A 22,570-nucleotide genomic window follows, 5' to 3' on the forward strand; every position below is an offset into this window, starting at 1 on the left:
ACTAAACTGCACAGAGAACAAAATGTTTAAAAATACCCACACACAAATTGCCTGATACACAGGATGAACTTTTGAAAACAAGTGCTTCAAAGGCATCTGATGACAGCAGGAGGAAAATAAAGATCTCTGTTTAAGGTTGTCTTCATATTCACAGATATAATAACTATGTAACAACACTAGCAATAAGTATACAGCTTCATTTAGGCAACTTACTTACATCGAATAAAAATTTTGACTGATTTTCCTAGGCAACTTCATCAGTTGTCTTCCTAGATTAGAGAGCATGTAACGTCCTGGGGGAACAGATCACCATATTTTGCCCTAGTGATACCACATCTAGAGGACCATATTTGGTTCTAGGCGCCCTATTTTAGGAAGAATATTGATAAATTAGAAAAATGTTCAGAGGAGTTCGAGGAGAAGGATATCAAGGTCACACCTTAAGGTAAACCAAATGAATTTGGCTCGGGCTGGAGAGAAGAAATGAATACAATAGATATCCAAGCATTTGAAGGGTTATCACATAGAAGAGATTGGATTTGTTTGGCTGGACTACAGCGGGTGGAGAAGGAGCAATTGATGGAAGTTATGTAGGAAATTTGATGCAAGGACAACCTTTTAACAACTAGTACTGTCCCAAAGTAACCTAGAATGGAGATTTTTAGCAAAGACCAGATGACCACTTATTAAATATGTGGGGGATCTGAATGGGATGGACTAAAAAAATACTGAGGTCCTTTCCAGTTCTGAAACTTTATATGAAGGGCAGCAAGATGGTACAGTGGAGAGAGTACTGGGCTTGGAGGCAGGAAGGCTAATCTTTTTGAGTTCAAATCTGACCTCAGAAATTTACGAGTTGTGTGACCCTGGTCAAGTCACATAACCCAGTTTGCCTTCGTTTCCTCATCTGCAAAAGGAGCTGGAGAAGGAAATAGTAAACCTCTCCAGTATCTTTGCCAAGGAAATCCCAAATTTGGCCACAAAGAGTTGGATATGACTGAAAAATGATGAGGCAACATTGATATTATATGATCATGGTGGGAAAACTTAAGACAGTAGTCTGAAGAAATTAGGTTTAGAACAACACCTCACACTATATACCAATGTAACATCTAAATCTTTTTATAAAACATTATATCATAGACAAATTAGTTAGACTAGGATTTCAGATTTTTGAATAGGGAAAGAATTCATGACTAAACAAGCCATAGTAACTATTATTTATGTAGCATATTAGGGTTTGCAAAGTGCTTTACATATATTATCTCATTTGATCCTCACAACAGCCTTCTAAGACAGGTGTTATTATTATTAATCTCCATTTTGCAAATTTACAATTTATAAATTTACAATTTACAAGTGAGGAAAGGAAGACGGACAGGTTAAGTGAATTATTCATAATCACAAAGCAAAGTATTTTAGGTGGGATTTGAACTTGGGCCTTCTTTTTTCTAAGTCCAGCACTCTAATCTACTATGCCACTTGTCTTCATCAAGTAGAAGAATTAAGGGGAAAGGAATGGCCACTGTGTAAGTAACTGTTCTGTGTCTACCATTGTGCCAAGCAAATAAAATTTCATTTGATATCTCAGGTGATTGAGATCACACAAGATAAAATGGACAATTCTGATTATGTAAGTTATATAAAATTCTGGTTACACAAGATAAAAAATTTTTGAACAATAAAATGTTGTAGGGTGAAATTAGAAAGGAAATGGATAAATGGGAAAATAGTCTTAGCATGTGGGTAGTTTTCAGAGGAAGAAATCCAAACTAAAAATGACAATGTGAAAAAATTCTCAAAATCTTTAACGATTAGAGAGATTGAAATCAAAGGAACTCTAAGATTCCACCTCACATTTGTCAATTGGTAAAGTAGCCAAAATAGGAAAATGACAAATGTTGGAGGGATTCTGGAAAAATAACCATAATAAATGCACTGTTGGTTGTTTGATTTGGCTAGAAACTCAAGAAAACAATTTCAAACCATGTCCCAAAAGTTACCAAGCTGTGCATTATCTTTGACCTAATTACAACACTGTTAGTTTTATGCCAGTATGTTTGCCAAGAAAAACCCAAATGAGATCATGAAGAATTGGATGTGACTAAAAAATGACCAACCAACATCATTATTACATGATTATGCTATAATATATACAGTTAAATGGACATTTGTATGGACTCATTATGACATAGACTTTAATATGGACAGTGTTTCTGCTCCAATGGTGCCCTGGTTTATTTTTACATAGTACTCAACATCAGCAACCTATGGAATTTGGAGGCATAAAGATAATTTTCAACAACATATAAGTAGTTATAGCCATTAGAGAAATAGGTACAATTTTAAAATAGGTGAATTTTTGTGCCTTCCACCCTCCTCTTCCATCTCTAGGTTCATTCTCCATCTTCCTCTTCAACTAAAGTTGCATGGTATTTTGATGCTGACAGCTGCTTTTAAAATGCACTCTCTAACATCTAAGATATACAAAGGAACCAATAAGAATGGGGTTCAGTATTTACCTGAACTTTCTCTCTCTCAATCTCTCTCTCCCCACACATATGAAATACATATCTAAGTGCATATCATATGATATACATTATACATATTTCCATTTTATATTTTATACATACACACATACATATATGTGTACAGCAAAAAAAAAAAATCACCCCTAAAACAAAGGTTGATATAAGTATATATGTGTGTGTATGTACATACACAATGAAATTATCAATAAAGGGAACTCCCTTTAAGTGAAATCCTTTTACCTATATAAGTGCAAATAATGACATCATTAAGGGTTATTTATTTTCATTTTTATTTTTATATATTTTTGTGATTTGAAAATTTTTATTTAATTAATTTAGAATATTTTTCCACGGTTACATAATTCATGTTCTGTCCTTCCCCTCCTCCTGTAGCCAACAAGCAATTCTACTGGGTTTTATGTGTATCATCAAGACCTATTTCCATGTTATTAATATTTGCACTAGAGCAGTGGTTCTCAACCTTTCTAATGCTGTGACCCCGCAATACAGTTCCTCATGTTGCAGTGACCCCAAACCAAAAAATTATTTTGGTGGCTTCTTCAAAACTGTAACTTTGCTACAGTTATGATTCGGAATGTAAATACCTGATGTGCATTATGTATTCTCATTGCTACAAATTGAGAGGTTGAGAACCGCTGGTCCAGGCACTAGAGTGATCGTTTATAGTCTACATCCTCAATCATATCCCTTCGATCCATATGATCAAGCAGTTGTTTTTCTTCTGTGTTTCTACTCCCACAGTTTTTCCTCTGAATTTGGATAGTGTTTTTTCCTCATGGATCCCTCCAAGTTGTTCAGGATCACTGCATTGCCACTAATGGAGAAGTCCATTACATTCAATTGTGCCACGGTGTATCTGTCTCTGTGTATAATGATTTCCTGGTTCTGTTCCTCTCACTCTGCATCACTTCCTGGAGGTCGTTCCAGTCTCCATGGAACTCCTCCACTTTATTATTCCTTTTAGCACAATAGTATTCCATCACCAACAGATACCTCAATTTGTTCAGCCATTCCCCAATTGAAGGGCATCCCTTCATTTTCCAATTTTTTGCCACCACAAAGAGAACAGCTATAAATATTTTTGTACATGTATTTTTCCCTATTATCTCTTTGGGGTACAAACCTAGCAATGTTATAGCTGGATCAAAGGGCAGACAGTCTTTTATCGCCCTTTGGACATAGTTCTGAATTGCCATCCCAAATGATTGGATCAATTCACAACCCCACCAGCAATGCATTAATGTCCTGACTTTGCCACATCCCCTCCAGCATTCATTACTTTCCTTTGCTGTCATGTTAGCCAATCTGATAGGTGGGAGGTGATACCTCAGAGTTGTTTTGATTTGTATCTCTCTGATTATAAGAGATGTAGAGCACTTTTTCATGTGCTTACTGATAGTTTTGAATTCTTTATCTGAAAATTACCTATTCATATTCCTTATCCATTTATCAATTGGGGAATGGCTTGCTTTTTTGTACAATTGATTTAGCTACTTATGAATTTGAGTAATTAGACCTTTGTCAGAGGTTTTTGTTATATTTTTTCCCCCGATTTGTTACTTCCCTTCTAATTTTGATTGCATTGGTTTTGTTTGTACAAAATCTTTTTAATGTTTCACTTTTATTTTTAAAAGATACTTAATATTTTCTTTTCCTCAATTATATGTAAAGCTACTTTTAAACATTTGTTTAAAAAAATTTTAAGTTCCAAATTCTTTCCTTCCTTCTCTTTCTGCCTGCCTCTTTGAGAAGCAAGCAATATTATAATGGTTAGATATGTGCAGTTATACATGTTATGAAAGAAAACATAAAGAAAAAATAAGGAAAGTAAAAAATAGCATGCTTTCATCTGCATTCAGATCATCAATTCTTTCTGAAATGCAAAGCATTTTTCATCATAAGTCCTTCAGAAATGTGTTCAATTATTGTATTGCTGAGAATAGCTGTTATTCACAGTTGATCTAGTGCATTATTGCTGTACTGTGTACAGTGTTCTCCTGGGTCTGCTTATTTCATTTTGTATCAGTTCATGTAAGTCTTTCCAGGTTTTTCTGAGAATATCCTATTCATCATTTCTTATACCATAATAATATTCCATCACTATCATTTACCACAATTTGTTCAAATATTTCCCAATTGATGGGCATCCATTCTGCAATAGTTTTATACATGTATGTCTATATTTGTTTAATTTTTTTAATATCTTAGAGACACAGACACAGCAATATTGCTGGATTGAACCATGTGCATGGTTTTATAGCCCTTTGGCATGACTCCATATTATTCTCCAGAGTGGCTGAAGTAGTTTACAACTCTACCAGCAAGGTGTTGTATCTCAATTTTCCCACACACCCTCCAACATTTGTCATTTTCCTTTTCTGTCATTTTAGCTTATCTGATAAGTGTAAGATGGTATTTGAATTCTTTTTATTTGCGTGTCTCTAATCAATAGTGATTTAGAGCATTTTTTTCACATGACAATAGAAGGCTTTACTTTGTCTGAAAACCCTCTGTTCATATCCTTTGATCATTTATTTATTCAGGGAATGATGTGTATTCTTATAAAATTGACCCAGTTTTCTAAAGATTTGAGAAATTAGACCTTTATCAGAGAAACTTGCTGTAAAAATTTCAGTTGATTACTGTGTATTTCTCTCCATCCTCTTTTCCTCATTTATCCTACTCTTCCTTTTACTTTGTTCATCTCAAGTGTTTTACTTTAGACTACCCTCCATCCATTCTCCCTTTTATAAGTCCCTTTCTCACTTCAATAATCCATTTCCTCTCCTAATTTCCTGTAGACTTAGATTTCTATACCTAACTGAATATGTATGTTATTCCTTCTTTGAACTAAGAGAGTAAGGTTCAAACATTCCATTTCCACTTCCCTGATCTCACCCTCTATTGTAAAAACTCTTTTGTACCTCGTTTATGTAAGATAATTTACCTCATCCTAGCTCTTCCTTCCCCCTCTCACTCCCAGTGCATTGCTTTTTCTCACCCATTATATATTTTTAGATATCCTATCATATTTAACTCATACTCATGTCTTCTGTCTGCATATACCTCATTCTAACTGCCTTAAAAAATGATAAAGTTTGTAGAAATTATAAGTATCAATTTCCCATGTAGGAATGTTAATAGTTTAATCTTAACCTTGTGATTTCTCTTTCCCGTTTAGTTTTCTATATGTCTCTTGAGGATTGTATTTGAAAGTCAAAATTTCCTATTCATATCTGGTCTACTAATCAGGAATGATTGAAAATCCTCTATTTCACTTAATATCCATTCTCCTGGCCGTCCTACCCCACCAAACCCCTATGTGAAGGATTATACTCAATTTTGCTTAGTAGGTGATTCTTAGTTTTAATCCTAATTCCTTTGTCCAACAGAATTTATTCTAACCCTGTTGATTCTTTAATATAGAAGTTGCTAAACCTTGTATTGTCCTGACTGACTATAATATTTGTTTCTTTCTGGTAGCTTACAACACTTTTTCCTTATCTGGGAGCTCTAGAATTTGGCCATCATATTCCCATAATAATTCACTTTGGGATCTCCTTTAGGAGGTAATTAGTAGATTCTTTCAATTTCTATTTTCTCCTGTGATTCTTGGATATCAGGGCACTTTTCCTAGATAATTCATGATTTGGTCTCATGCTACTCTGTATCATTGGTCAAATAATTGACTTTTCAGCATCTCAGGCAATTCCCTTTAAAACTATAAATTGCACTAAAATTGACTAAATCATTGACATCTCATTTTGTTGTCATTTACTACTTCTAAATGAGGAATGAGGAAAGTGCAATCAAGATGGCACCCAAGAAAAGACAGGCTCTTGTCTGAGCTCTCCCAATTTCCCCTTCAACAACTTGAAAAATAATTTCTTGAAACAAATTTGAATAATAGAACCTACAAAAGGACAGTATGAAAATTTTCCCTGTCTAAAACAGCCTAGAAGGTTAGTAGGAAAGGTCTGTATCACTGAAGAGAGAGTGGAACACATTCCAGAGGAGGCAACACCCTGCTAAAACAGCAACAGGCTTAGCAAGCCAGCACAGGCCTTCAGGGCAACTGGATTAACAGCAGCAGCTTTTAGAGCTCTCAGTCCACAGATGGTAAGAGGATGGCAAGTGGACAGGAGATTACACTGTCCCTTTACTGGCAATGGATACTGGACTCTGTTGCATTGCACATGCATGGATCTAAGTCACAAGCCCAGGTAAAGGAAGAGCTCTTGTACATCAGAGCTTACAGCCAGAGGGGGACACTCATCAGGGACCCTAGTCACAATCTAGGTCTGAAAAGAACACTTGTGTTGCTCACAGACCAGAGTATAGGTCAGGAGAGAAGTAAACACACCTCTCCTTAGAATACACCCCTTGAAAGAACTGAAAACTTACGGATCCCCAAAACTAGCTTCTGAAAACAGCTGCAAAAAGTTTGGGACTGTGATCCTTATACCCTAGGAAGTAGAACCCAACTTTAACATCAAGGTAAAATTGATGCAAAGTGAAAGGAGTGGAACCAGTGTTCATTTTAAAATCTCCATCTTGCTTGGTTTAACACCCAGGATTGTGCACACCCACACTACACGGGCATGTGCTAGTCAATGACAAATCAGAAATAACTAACTGCCCACCTGGGCTGTCCTAAGCCAAGCTTGAGCCACCATTGGCACTTGTGAGGCACAGGAAGTGAGGTAGGGAACAGCCTCTGGAATTCGCTCACTTCCTGTGGACAGGGCTAGGCGGCAGTTCATGCTAGGAGCTTGAGCAGGGAGGAGCCCTGCAGACAGCCTTCCTTCAGATCCCTCATGTGAGTCAAGGACTGATTCTCTTCTCTGCCTTGGCCTTCGGGCCTAAACTCCCTCTGGCTCTGCCAGAAGGTTGAGTTAACCTTTTTCCCTTTTCCTCCTCTCTCCTCTCCCTCTCTTTTTCCTTACTCCCGTTGTGATTAAACCACCATAAACTCCATTCTGACTTGAGAGTTTCATTTTAGGAATTTCATAGGTAAATTCCTTGGCGACCATAAATTAATATTATAACATCTTTAAAGGTGATTTTCACAATAACACCAGGAAAACACTGTACACAGAGACTGATACAGTATGGCAAAATTGAATGTAATAGACTTCTCTATTAGCAGCAATGCAATGACCCAGGACAATTTGGAGGGACTTATGAGAAAGAACACTATCCACATCCAGAGGAAGAACTATGGGAGCAGAAACACAGAAGAAAAACAACTACTTGATCACATGGGTCAATGGGGGATGTAGACTCTAAATGATCACCCTAGTGCACACATCAATAATATGGAAATAGGTCTTGATCAATGACACATGTAAAACCCAGTAGAATTGCACATTGGCCATGGAAGGGGGGAAAAGAACATGAATCTTGTAACCAGGGAAAAGCATTTTAAATTAATTAATTAATTAAACTTTTTTTAAGAGAGAGGCAGTCCAATGTAGGTATGAGGAATACAGTGAGAAGCACAAACATGGTAGGGGCAGTAGGGGCAGGATAAAAACTGGGCATGAGTGGTTCTTAATTAAAGCAGGCCTTCTAAAGTAGTGCTTTAGGGATAACTACCTGGGCATGCAGAAGGCCCACATTCACACACATCAAGATGTCACCTCCTCAAACCCTGCAATCCATGAAGCATAGAAAGGTGAACCCAACGAGGACCAAAAAGACAAACCTATTTATATGGTGTTTGATCCTTTGTACAACACCAGCAGAACTTAGGACTAGTATAGCACAGACTATATAAAGAACCCCAAAGCTGATTTTCTCTTGTACCCAGGAGGCAGGGTAGTATAGCAGAAAGAAATCTGGGCCTAGACTATTCATTTCCACATTGATTGAGTCATACATGGACTTCCACTAACCAGAAAAGGTAATATATTCTAGCTCTATAAACAGTTTTGGACAAAAAGTGTGCTGTTTCTTCAATTGCTTTCTATCTCAGAGAAGGGAAATGCTATAGGTGGGTGATGGAGATGTAATTATCAGATAGTCATCTATAAAAATTAAATTAAGTAACAGAATTGGAGAGCAAATATTCTAACATCTATGCTCTTCCCAGTTCTGAAGAAATGAAGACATGCTTAAGGGAGAGGAAAGCTATGATGGGGAGAAGGAAGAGTAAGGTATTACCTACACTACAGCCTTTTTTTCATGTTTTACAAATGGTTGTGGCTATGTTAAGGTTCTGACTATAAACTCTTGGCTAGCTATCACACTTGAGTATTCATTTTACCAGAGATAGAGATTATTAAATTTCCACTAAACTAAAATGGTTAAGATTAAGGTATAGCACTTAAAAATTTCAAATAGTTGGTTAATATTGTGTGAACAAACTCTCCAGAGTAAAAACAATTCTCACTGACCAAAGAGTAGCATCCCAACCACCACTACCTCATCAAGCTGCTTCTTCCTTGACCACATTTCCAATGACAGACGAATGGGCTCATTGCTTTTGCAACCAATCACAATGTAGTAGCCTGTGTTATAATCCAGATTTATTTTAGAAGAAAAAATGACAAATCCCAATTCAGAGTTTTATGAGCTTGGGAAGTAACTCGTCAGTTATTAATTCATTTTGACAAATGACATACCTTTACAAATTTCACCAAGAATAAGGTCCCTTCTGATGTCTCTTTGTAACATGAGTGCCACATGGCTTCCCAAGGATATGCTGATAGAACAAAAGCATTTCTAAATCCTAACAAACTATCAGTAGAGTCCCCAATGAACTTGCATGTTCATCCATAGAGGAATCTCATGGCTAAGTTTGGAGAGGCTCATCACCAGGCTGGTTGCAGTGTGAGAAATGTCAGGAATAGCAACTCTTAAAGGCTGTTTTCCAAGTTAAGGGAAAGAGGGGAAGGGTGTTAAGGTTAGGTGGGAAGGCCTGTTTAGTCAGAGATCTGTACTGGTGGAGAGAATATCCACACTGAGGAAACCACAGATCCTTGAAGTATATGCAATATATTTATTTATTAAAGGCACATTTACACCAGAAAGGCCAGGTTGTTTGTGCATAAAAACTGATACAATTCGAGCTACTTGATTTCTTCAGTTATCATTTCAACATTCCAGACATGGCTGCTAAGACAAATTGCCCAGATATCAAATAGGGCTGTTGTACAAGAAGGTCATAGAATTTTAAAAAATCAAAAGCCATCAAGCTCCAAGTATTTTGTTAGACCTTGTACATTTTGATTTACTTCTAAGTTTTCCCTATCTTCCTCCAACAACATTTCTGCAAGAACTTTTCTTCGAAACCAGCATTAATCAGACTTCAAAGTATTCACCTTCATTTAACTTGTAAGATAACCTGAACCATCTCATGAAGTTGTTAGCTCTTGCCTTCAAAGAAAGCTTGCCACAAATTAAAAACATCAGGATTGATTACAGAAAGCTTTCATTTTAAGAGCAATTCCTATTTAGGAATCAATCATATTCTTTTTTTGAAGGGCGAGGGTTTGAAAATGTTCAGGTTTTATCTGAGTTCTAGCACCATTTTTTGAGAAGGCCACTTATCTGTCTAGTTTTTGATATGAAACAATTCATGACAATATGTGCATACATTTAGATGAAACAACTCCAGTTAATATGAGCTCTGTACACTAGAATTCTGGCTAGAGTTCCACTGTTATACCTGTATGAGCCACCCTTATTTTCTTTGAAGGAGGACAGTTCCACAGCTTATGTGACTGGAAGTGGTATTCTCTGAAAAGGTCTGTGGTGCTTGTGAGCAGGTTGTTTCCAAAGACTTGCTGATGCTTCATTCAGAAAGATACACACTTCAAGATTCAATCCTCTTGTGCTATTACTGATTAGGAAATTCTAACACAAGGAAATCTGTTTTCAGGAAATACATACAATACTTTTTTAAAAAAAAGATGATGCCCTTATCCTTGAAGTCTAATATTTAATCAAAGAACAAATGGCTCACATAAAATTTAAAACTTCTATAAAACTAAAATATAATTTATTGGAGGGAACTAGATTTTAAACAAAACCCTCCCAACTCCCTCCAAACAAAACTAAAAAGGGCATCTGCTTATACAAGAGCAATAAAAAAAATTAAATATTTATTTGAATAACAAGTTTTAAGTTCAAGCTGCAATGTTGGCAATGTAGATTTTTAACACAGATCACAAAAAGCGTGCACAAAAAAGTAATGGAGAGGACAAAATAATGCTAGGAATTATGCTAAACAGCTGCTGATTTTTAAGAAAACAAAGGTCTGTAACCACTATACAAAATATAAAATGTATTAAACACTACCATCCACAGAACAGTCTTTTTATTATTGATTATATTTAAAAATTATTTGTGTAGTTAATTATATACTGAATTGTAAATGAATATTATACATTAATCCCCTTTTGGTCGGCAATTCTTTGCTGCACTATAGCACATCCAATTACATTGCAAAAAGTTAGCAATTCCCCCCCCTTTTAAGAAAGAAAACAATTATTGATATTACAGTAAATATTATAAGGTCTACAAATAATGAAATGAAAATTTCTCCTTCAACTTCAAAGTGCTTTCCATGCAGAATGAAGCACTTGCCTTATTTAACTGAGTGCACTACTAAGTCTAGGGTCGGAGAGATGCTCTTGGATCATAAGACTAGACTTTACAAATCAAAGACTGAAAGTAATCATGCAACCCTCTTACTACTATTGGGTATACCCATTGTGTCATCTACCCATTCTGCCTTTCCAGAATACCATTCAAGACATCGAAAAATTATTAGACTTATAATGATAAATATACATGTAATGAAGACACAAACTGCTAAATGACACTACTACTGGTAATGTCTGTGCTATGTGAAAGCACCTTTAAAAAGAGCCTATGCGGCGAGAGATAAGTGTCTAAAGATTCAAAATGAATCAACAGTATTGGATAACAATATAATTCTCAACTCAGAAGCTGCCTCAAGATTAGGTGCATCTTCAGTTAATGTAACAGGAAAAAAAGGCAATGGATTTTATTTTATTAATTGTATCCACTCACAAATTGACCTAAGGTCACCAGATGTGTAGACACAATGAGATTTTTTTTACAGTCTTTAATTGTAATGATGATAAAAGGAATAGATCTATTTAAAAACAAAACCAAATAACTATTTTTGTCTAGATTAAGAGGTGGCACCAGGCGTGGGATTCACATTTTGGGTGGCCACTTGTGGTGCTACTTCAATGATCCGAGGTTTGTCTATAATTCTGGCTGTACGATTGCCTTTCTCTACAATCCCAATAATCCATGCTTGGTGACCTTCCCCATATTTGGGGGACTTAATTTCTGCGCAGAAACGAGCTGCCTGCTCACGTGGTAAACAGATCAGAAGGCCTCCTGGTAAAGAAAAGAAGTATTTATTAGCTTTAGACTTTTTTGAGTAACAAAGTATTTCTGTGTTCTTTATTCTTTTTAGGTATTTGCAGAGAAATTAAATGAATACAAATAAATTTGTTTCTTTTCTTTAAAGCAAGTTTCTTTTATTTTTCCTTAAACTGAGGCCTGGAACCTATTCTGCCTTTACTTCTGCAACAAATTTTCATTTTGCTTAGCTATTTTTTTTAATGAAATTATGTAGATTCATAGAATTTGGAGCCCTCCTGATTTATTTTGAAAGACCTTCATCAAATTGTGGCAAGTTTGGTGTATTTGGATGTTGAAATATGGAATTTGGGCTAGTATCCATTTTTCCATTCCATTTCCATATAATTGAGATAAAAATATAACAAAAAGCCAAAGTTAGTTCTTTCCATTCTAATCAATGCTCTTTTCTTGAATCAAGAGTTCCACTACCTTTACCAGACACCAATGGTGGATCATTCCCAACATCCAACTTCTTAGTTTATAGGAACTAGAGGAAACAATGAATTCAGACTGCCAAGGTCAATCAAAAATTTATGCTAAATGATCTCAACTGGGTCTTCCCTAGAGAAAGATAATCCTATTTTACTCACAACCGACTTCATATCCCATTCACCACACTCAAACCCTTTCTTTGCTCTTAAACTTCCTAGGGTACCACTCTCTCTTTTGACAATTGAAAATCTCACCTAATATTTTGTTTAAAACAACAAAAAAAACCAGACCATTTGCCGAGAGCTTCCTTTTCCCATGTGACATAATTGGCACCTCCTTCACTTAGTCTCAAGTGAAGAAGTAGTACTTCTGTTCTCCAAGGTCAATCCTTCTTCATGTACAACTAGATCCTATTCCATCACTTCCCATTTTCTCCAACAGATGTCTCCACCCCAACATTCCACTTATGAGTTCTTTGTCCTTGAATTGGCTCTAACTCCATGCCTTTAACACTTAGTTCAAACACTATCACTCGCATGGGGCATTTCCTGTTTTCCCCAGATGCTAGTACTTTCCCTTCTAAGACTACTTTTTATGCACTCCATATTTATTTTCTTTGTACATGTTGTCTCTGCCATCAGAAGGTAAGCTTCTTGAGGGAAGGGGCAGTTTTTGCTTTTTTCTTTGTATCCCCAGAACCTGGCACGTAATAATGTGCTTAATAAATGCTTGTTGATTGATTTCATCTCAATATGACTTTTTCCCCAGTATTTTTTCAAATAACATTTTATTTTCCCCCAATTACATGTAAAAACAAATTTTTAAACATTTCATTAAAAAAATTTTAAGTTCTGAATTCTCTCCCTCTTTCCCACCCTTTTTCTTCCTCCCTCCCCCACCCTGAGATGATAAGCAACTTGATATACAATTTACATACTTAATAATATAAAATATCTTTTCCATCAATATGATTCTCTGTGGGTATCTTCCCTTAAAACACATCTGAAAATATATTTTCTAAAAACTAAAGTAAATTAAAGATTAATGAGAGTCAAGAGACTGAGGTCTTTGTTCTAATACTACCTATCTGTGTGACTGACCTTGGATAATTCACCTCACCTGTCTAGGCTTCAGTTTTTTTACCTGTAAAACAAAGAATTTGAACTAGATAATCTCCAAGTTCCCTTTCAATTCTAACATTCGATGTGCCTATGACTAGGGGACTCTTCTTCCTATCTGCTGGAATCTAGCCAAAGAAACTTTTGGAATTAGGGTTAATACAAGAAACCTATCTGCCTAGCTTTGCCATTCAAAAAACATCCTTCCACATTTACTAGTCCACTGTTTTCATTAGATATATGTTCCATTTTCACTTCAGTTCCAAAAAGAGTAAAATACAAACTAGTTTTTTTTTATTTTTTTTTAAACCCTTACCTTCCGTCTTGGAGTCAATATTGACTCCAAGGCAGAAGAGTGGTAAGGGCTAGGCAATGGGGGTCAAGTGACTTGCCCAGGGTCACACAGCCGGGAAGTGTCTGAGGGTCAGATTTGAACCTAGGACCTCCCGTCTCTAGGCTTGACTCTCAATCCACTGTGCTACCCAGCTGCCCCCAAACTAGTTTTTTAAATTACATTTCCACAGAAAAAGTTTTGAAAATAATTTGACTAATTCTGAATAGGGGAAACAAAGCTTAATTTGCTATTAGTTTCCTAGGACAAAAGTTGTTTAAATGCTCACAGTTTTTGCAATTCTAGGAGGATTGTTGGAAAATTTGAGGTCTGACATAGCCTGCCAGAATTTTAAAAATAATATACTATCTCAGTGTACTATGTATTTGTTGTTTCATGGGTTTAGGAAAAGAACAATACTTATTGTCACAGAAAATGAAACAGAAAGTGCAGAAACCAAGAGGGAGGAACAAGAAGACTTAAATGATGAAAAAATATAACCAGGAAACAAGAGACAATAAACAGATGGAGAGGGCAATAACAATAGATGAGTCCTCCAGAAGGAACACATTTTAAAGTCTGATGCTTAGAGTTTATTTCTGGTTCCAGTACTATAAGAGGTGGTCATGTCTGTAAGCAGTACCTATGGCACTCTGATTCTATCACCTCAAAGTTCAAGTTTCTAAGGAAAACTCAAGTCATCATAAGTCATCTACTTCATGAAAGAAACAGAATCATGTTAACCCATCTAACAAAGAGGTGCATGTGACCCTTAAATTATAAAAAAGATCAAGGATACCTACACTTATTGTTTACTGAAAAAATGTGATATCATTATCATGTCTTTTGCTTTTATATTGCTTCTCTGAAGGTTCCACAGAATTGCCTGGTATACAAAGCAATACATCTTTTCTTCTTTTTATAGACAAATGTAATCCCACTGACCCACCATCAGAATGAAGCATGAGTTTTGAGGTCGTTTGCCAGTATTAGTGAAGGATTTGGACTGAGACAAGACCAGTCTTGACTAGTTTTCCTCACCTCTCCAACCAACATCATCCAAACTCAGAAATTCATAAAAGGAGGGGCATTTATATGTCTGGAGCTATAAGAGTCCAGCCTGACTATAAAAGAGAATAAAGCTAGAGATGCTATTCCACCCAGAAAATCTATCAAATCTACATCTTTGATCTCATTAGCAACAGGCAGAACATGCCAAGTGGCCTCACCTGATGTTTCTGGGCAGGTTCCATGCATAAGGCCAAACATGTTTCCACAGGCCTTACTAACAGCAGCCATCTTGGCCAACACTGGAAGGTTGTGGATAACAAAGGACACTTCATTCCTCTGTTGTTTAGCAAGGTTCTGTGCGTGGCCCAAGATCCCAAACCCTGTGATATCCGTGGCTGCATGCGCATTAAAAGTGTGCATAAGTCCAGCAGCTAAAAGAGAAAAAAAAAGGTACCACTAAGTACATGTATTTGGTTACCTGATAAAAAGACCAAACCTGCCATGTTTCCCCTCAATTCAAAACCCTATGTAGGCTATTGGTCTTTATAGTTTTCATTTGACAGGTGGTTGGCATAAAACTACTATATGCTTTCCTCTCCTGTCCCTCTTCAAAAACTAAATAAATAGAAAATATTGGACTTGGTATCCTATCTTGTACATTGAACTTATGTACTACAATTTAATCACTAGCAACTAACATTTAAAATTTGAAAGGACTTATGAAAAATTTGACTTTAGGATATGATGAAACAAAAGACTTTCTAGAACATCCTTAAATGTAAGATAACACAAGATTAAGTTGCTATTTTTAAGTGACATTCAGATAAAAGATTTGCTATCAGAGAACATGGATTTCAAGCCTTCTATTTCCACTTACTAGCTGTGTGATCTTGGACAAATCATTTCCCCTCTTTAGGGCTAAGCTTCTTTATCTGTAAATGAAGAATTTGGGCTAAATGATTTCTAAGCAGCAATTATAAAGCCCCATTTATGTTTGAACAATTGAGGCAAAATTCATTCAGGTTACTTTTCCATGAGTTGAATAGGTAGAATTACAAATAAAGGATGAACATGCCTGTAAAACTTGACTTGGATTTTATATGTTTTTCACAATTATCTCTTACACTTACAGAATAAGAGATCACAAAGAAAGAGCTGTTTTGAAAAAAAAAAAAGCTATTTTGCTACATTTTCTTTTCTTTAAAAAAGCTATTACCTTCTGTGTTAGTATCAATTCTAAGATAGAAGAGTGGCAAGGGCAAGGCAAAGGGGGCAGCTAAGTGACTTGCCCAGGGTCACACAGCTACGAAGTGTCTAAGGCCAGATTTAAACCTCCCAATTTTAGGCCTGGCCCTCTATCCACTGTGCCACCTAGCTGCTCCTATTGCTTCTTTTAATTTCACTATCATTGCCCCAACTACCCCTTGTGATAAAAAAGTACCATTAAAAGCACAACAAAAGAGCACATTGGCCATGCTTGACAATATAAGTTCCATTCAATGTCTAGAATTCCCTACATCTCACCTCTCTATCAAGAGGAAGAAAGTATTTCATCATTTCTTTAAAAGCAATTTTATCTTTAAAAAAAAAAAAGCTGTATTTTCACGTATATATGGACTTTTTCCACAAAAGACTATTCTGTTCCACAAAAGTAGCCTGAGTAGCTTACTACTCAATAGTAAATTTGTAGATCATGGGATAATAAAGCCAAAAAAGGCCACCTTCTGGCCAATTCTCTGTTGATGCTCTCTTTCCAATTTGATAAGGCTTTGACAGAAGTAACAAAATAACTATGCAGATTAGTTGGGAGGCTTTGCTTCATGACACTATTTGAGGGTCATCTCCTTTCCATAACAAGGCATTAGAAGCAAAATAGTAGTGGTTAGAGGTGTCTACTATCAAGAGACCAAGTCAGTAATATGAAAAGTCTATATTAAAGTGTCTAAATCTCAGCAATTAATCCACATAAATAACAAGAAAACCATCATCTGACACTCAAAAAACCATTTTAAACAAACTGTTCCCTCGTAATTAAGATTTCTCTTGCCTTAAGAGAAAATTATTGGAAGTTCAGAAAAGTTAAAGCCTGAGTGATTGGAGGAGGGGATGAAACAAAGAAGGGGCTTCAAATCAAGAATTTGGAATCCTGATGAAGGATATAGAAACTTATGGAAAGAATCAGATAACTTAAAAATTAATAACTAACATTTATATAGCATTTTAAAGTTTGCAAAAAGCTTTTACAAGTATCTCATTTGAGCCTCACAACAACTCACAATAACAAATTAAAAGGTCTACTTCCAAAACAGCAGAAAAAAATACCAAATGGTCACAAGCCCCAAAAGCAACATGTTATATTAAAAACAGTGAAGTGGGTGGTTTTAACTTTCCTCATTTGTAAAACAGAAATAAGTCTGAGAAAGGTTAAATAACTTGCACAGAGCACACATATAGTAAATGCCTAAGATAAGATTCAAACTCAGGTCCTTCTTTACTTCAAATATTCTAACCACTATTCAATAAAACTGCCTCTCAATTAAAAAGGATAAACTGCTGATTAAAAAACCAACATACTGGAAAAGGGATTACGGGAAGATAGGGGAGATTACTGAGCTCTCCACACCCCCTCTTGCCCTCCAGTTAGAAATAACTCCACAGCATAAATGCTAAAAGGGGGAAAATGGAGAAGAGTTGGGAGTGAAGCAAAGCAGCCAGGGATAACATGGAAAAGGTTCTCTAACATCTATGGCCTTGGTATCACTCGATGGTGCAGGCACCCTGGTACAAGCATCAAGGAATCCAGAATCCACCTTGACTGCTTGACCTGGGAATCTGAATCCCAGTGCTGCTATGAGCCCTAGGGGCACCTGTGTAGGACTGCCTTGGCTCTGGAGATCCCACTCACCCACAGCTGGAGGTTGACCACTGAATAAAGAAGGACTTCAGAGACCAAAGTTTAGTGACCACATACCAGCTCTGTCCCAGACTGCAGCTTTGGGAGAGCAGAAGCAAAGAGGAAACACACACTGGTGAGTGTGGTTGCTGAGGGACCCTGATGTCTGTGGTCACCCACAGGAAGAGTGGCTGTCATCCCCGGGAAGGCAAGCTATCTGCCTGCAGTGGCAGAACTACCAGGGAATAACTAGTTGGAAGACCCAAAGCCAATCACAGACTAGGGTCTGAGCTGAAGGGAGCAGAGACTACATTTGGCCCTGGATTATAGAAATTGGAAGAACTAAGTAGGGCCCAGGAGATAACAAACACAAAAAATCCTGAAATCTGAAGCATCACTCCCCACACCCTGGGAACAGAGCCTAACTCAAACATAAAACTAGTACTTAAGCCTATTTGTTTGGCTGCCAAAATTTTTTTTGGGAAAAAAAAAAAGTCAGAGAACCCAATAATAGATTGCCATAGAAGACCCAGGTTCAAATTTGGAGGATAGTAAAGTTACAAGATCTACTTCTAAAACAGCCAAGAAAAATACCAAATACATAAGCCCCAAAAAGCAACACATTACAGTAAAAACAGGTAAAGGAGAAAAAGAAAAGACAAGTTGATAATAGATTTTTATTCTAATACTTTTTTTATAGTTCTAAAATAACTTTTAAAAAACTTAGAAATAAAAGGCTGATATGGGAAAAATATAGGAAGGATTCTGGAAATAATCCCTGGTATATAGAACCAGGATGGTAAAGGCTCAAGTCCTTTATCCATTACTTAGTAGCTGTGTGACTATGAACAAGATACTAGCAATCTGAGCCTCAGTGTCTGAAAAATCATCTCATCTCATCTGAAAAAATAGGGATAATACCACCAAAGGCTATCTCACAAGTAATCTCACAAGATTACTACAATAAGTTATTGCTAACGAGATCATATATGTACAGCACCTTGCAAACTTTAAAACATTATGTAAAATGTCAGTTATTCTCATTTTACAGGGAAGAATTTCTATATGACATATGTGTATACAGAATATCAACTAGAAAGTAATTTGTGGGGAGGTAAAGCCAAGATGGTAGAGCAGTAGAAAGCTATATAATGAGCTTTTCTTCCCAACTCAACTTCTTCAAAAAGATTTAGAAAATGCACAAGATTGAATGTTGATGGTGAAAGCCAGTGAGTCATTTTCTAGCCCATTTTAGAATGGGAAACATAGAGAGAGATCTGTGGACTCTGGAGACTAGATCTGGTCAGGTATGGCCAAGAAAAGCCCTCCAGCATTCAGGGAGCAGGACAAGAGGAAGTCCCAGATACATATTAGGCACCTTGACAGGAAGAGGTAACAATTGGTAGCTTTGTTGCCTACTTTCCAGTTCCAGGTCAAAGATCCAGAGCACTAAGGAAGGTACCTGTACCTGGGAGTGGTGCTCTGTGATAAGGAGTAGTTGTAGGCATAAGGCTATGTATTGTATAAGGAGCAAGTTCAGAAGCAAGTAGCAGCAGCACTGTGGTTCTGATCCAAGGAGGAGACCAGGGTCTCGTTTTAGCTTCAATTCTATTCTGAAGCTTACAGAGGCATAACTAGGGCAGAAATTCCAGACCAGAAGGGAGGCAACAGTCCTATCACTCTGACCTATCAGAACTTTCCAGTTAGCTAAAAGTGGGCAAGTCCAGCAATAGTCTGTTGCTTAGTTCCAGTTCAGGAATTTGCAGGCTCAAAAGAGAGGCAGCAATCAGACTTTCTCCTGGGTCAGACTACTTTGGAATCATTGAAAGGCCATTTTTGTGTTTATCTTTTCAAATAACAAATCGGTTCACCTTCAAATCAGTTGGGGACCAGCCTGCAGGTCCCTTGGCTGAGCTATCCCTGAGATCCAAGAATAACATAGCAGGATAAGCCCAAACCTTCCTCCAGAACTGTGTAGAGCCCAGCCCTGATATAAAGTCTGAATTCAGAAAGTAGTTGGGAAGAGCAAATTTTAAAAATTCTGCCATAAGAAGGGTGACAAGGACAGTCCAGACATAAATATAGAAGAAAAGAATGACTGAAATATCTACAAGTGAAGCCTCAAAGAAAGGCTTGGGTACAAATTCAACTAGAATTCTTAGAAATAAAGAGTTTTTAAGAAGAGCTTAAAAATTTTTTTTTAATAAATGAAATAAGAGTACTAGTAGAAAATTTTGGAAAAGAAATAAAAGTTATGTAAGAAAGAATTGGAAAGGAAATTAATAACTTGGCACAAGAGATAGAAAACTTTACCCAAGTGCCAAACTTGCTGAAAACAGGGATGGACCAAAGAAAAGATATTGAAAGAGAACAATATTTAAACAAAGCCAAAAGGCTAGAAAAAAAAATAGAAGAAATCATAAAACATCTTCTAGTAAAAATTTCCCTAAAAACAGACTGAAAAGAAGAAATTTAAGAATCAATGGGTTGCCTAAACACTATGACCAAAAAAAGAGCCTGTATAGTATATTTCAAGAAATCTTAAGAAAACTGCCCAGATCTTATAACCAGAGATCAATGTAGAAACAGAAAGACTCCACTGATCACTTCCTGAAACTCCCAAAAAGGAAAACTCCCAGAAACATCAGTGCCAAAATCCACTTCTTCCAGGTCAAAGAAAAAATATAGCCAAGCAGTTAGAGAGAATTCAAGTATCAAGAAGCCATATTCAGGATCATACATGATTTGGCAACTACTATTCTAACTTCTCAGAGAAGAGAGCCTGCAAGATGATATTCAACATGGTTAAAATAATGGAGGTTTATAATTGTGAATAATTTACCAAGGAAAACTTACTATAATCCTATAGGGGGAAAAATGAAATAGAGGATTTCTAAGCATTCCTGATGAGAAGAACAGAGCTGTGTAGAAACTTTCAAGTTCAAACACTGGAGTAAAAAGAAACATAAAAAGACAAACACAAATCAACAGTTATAAGAGACTAAACAAAGAAACTGCTTACATTCAAATATGGGGACATGATACAGTTTCCCTTCTGATGAATAGTATCATCATCAAGAGTCATAAAGGAAGTCTAATTAGCCAAGGCCCAGGAATAGTTGTGTTATGTGTGGATGATGATAAACAAAGAATGGAAGGAGAGGTGAAGAGGAAGACAATGGGTGTGGGAGTGGGGGGAAGGAAAGGAAAGTAAGAGAAAATTCTTTAACATAATTGAAGTGCAAAAGTAGACATCAATACAAACAAGGAAAATATATAATCTTTAAAATAAAAAAAAAGTAATTTGTGAAGAGACAGAATGGAAGAAAATCCTAAGAGAGAGAAAAGTGTAACTGTGAGTGATAGTTGCCTTAACAAAGATTCCTATAACTTCATCTATTTACTTCACTTTTCTCAGAGGATATAAAAGCATGGCCTCAATTTCTTTGCATGACCTCCCTCAGTTCTCTCTCAGCTACAATATATGATCAATGCTATGTGAATACAGAAAATGTTTTGTAGTGGTTTGGTTTTTTTTGTGCTAAATGTTAAAAACAAAAACAAAACAAAAAACTTAATTAGGAAGTCTTGCTTTGTTTTTTTTTTTGAAAGTTGTAAGACTTAATATAAACTAAGGTTCATCAATCAATCACCAAGCATTATTAAGCATTTACTAGGTGCTACATTTTACTGAGTGCTAAGGATACAAATAAAATGCAAATACAAATGTAGTCCCTGCTCCCAAGAAACTTAAATTTTAGAGGAGACAATATGCATATAAAAAAGCATATCCAAGATACAGAATAGGTGGAAGGTTACATTAGAGGGAAACTGGTCAACTGAGGATAATGGAATTCCTGACTTAGAAATTGAGTTATTATCTTTACCATGCACTGCTACCCCTCTTTAGGAGACAGCCTTATTACTCTGTAATTTTTCTGTTTCACTCATAGTTTTTTTTTTTTAATAGCTCTTATCTTTGGGGAGGTCATAATAACTATATACACAAAACAGTAAAGTGTCTTTAATTATAACAAGGTCACTAATATAGCAAAAAAAACAACAAAAAACAGCAGCAACAAAAAACTCTTATATTCCAGTATATATAGGTAATGAGAGAAAATGAAATGATGTAAGGAAGGGATGATAAGACTGGAATCACTCATTTACATACTTCAAATCAAGGAATCAAAAACAAACATGGAAGTGTTAACACGTTTTAATTATTGTGCAAATACTAAGGGCTGCAAAAATTCTTTATTTCATTTGCATCTTTCCTGAAACTTCAAGGACATCAATTAGAATTTTAGTAAGTTTGGATGCCAACTCATCATTTCCCACCTGGCTGCTCTCCTGATTCCATGATCATTAGAAATATGTAATTCTACAAGATGAGATCCTCCTCAACACACCCTGTCTCTTGGGTCCTTCTTTTTCAGAGGAGAGAATAGAGAATGGACATTGCAGAGTGCTAGTAAGATCCTTTACTATGTAAGGAAGGTACTTCATCATCTCATCATTTCTTGCCTGGCTACACTCTGGATTTCCAGTTGCCCAGAATCTCATTACTGTGCAAAATGAATTCAACACTAACTCACACCTCTGATTGTGTCTTGCCTCAGCTGCAGAACTTCATCAGGTCCCCTCGGTGGCTAACCCCCTCGCTTTTCAGCTCCATTTATATGTTGTCTTCCTCTACTAAACTGTAAGTTCCTTAAGGGCAGAAATTGTTTTATGCCTCTATTTGTGTCCATTAGTGTTTATTAGAAAAATGTCTGATATATAGTAGGTGCGTAAGAAATGTTTATTGACCGATTTACTGATT

At 36.3% G+C, this 22,570-nt stretch overlaps 1 protein-coding gene across 6 annotated transcripts in view; it reads right to left on the reverse strand.

Moving 5' to 3' along the window:
• Nucleotides 1-9,535: 9,535 nt before the first annotated feature.
• The window catches only part of SEPHS1 (selenophosphate synthetase 1), a 42,822-nt gene continuing 29,787 nt past the window's right edge, over nucleotides 9,536-22,570 (reverse strand). For 4 of the 6 annotated variants that reach the window (XM_001363689.4, XM_007503971.3, XM_056799455.1 and 1 more), the window contains 2 exons: nucleotides 15,071-15,283; nucleotides 9,536-11,933 (listed from right to left, as the gene is read on the reverse strand). In XM_001363689.4, coding sequence (XP_001363726.1) covers nucleotides 11,719-11,933; nucleotides 15,071-15,283 — 428 coding nt within the window. In that variant the 3' untranslated portion in view covers nucleotides 9,536-11,718. The remainder of the gene's footprint in view (nucleotides 11,934-15,070; nucleotides 15,284-22,570) is intronic. The other 2 variants (XM_003341997.4, XM_056799456.1) reach the window with 1 other exon arrangement.

Source organism: Monodelphis domestica, chromosome 5 (assembly GCF_027887165.1).
Source record: "Monodelphis domestica isolate mMonDom1 chromosome 5, mMonDom1.pri, whole genome shotgun sequence".
NCBI lineage: Eukaryota > Metazoa > Chordata > Mammalia > Didelphimorphia > Didelphidae > Monodelphis > Monodelphis domestica.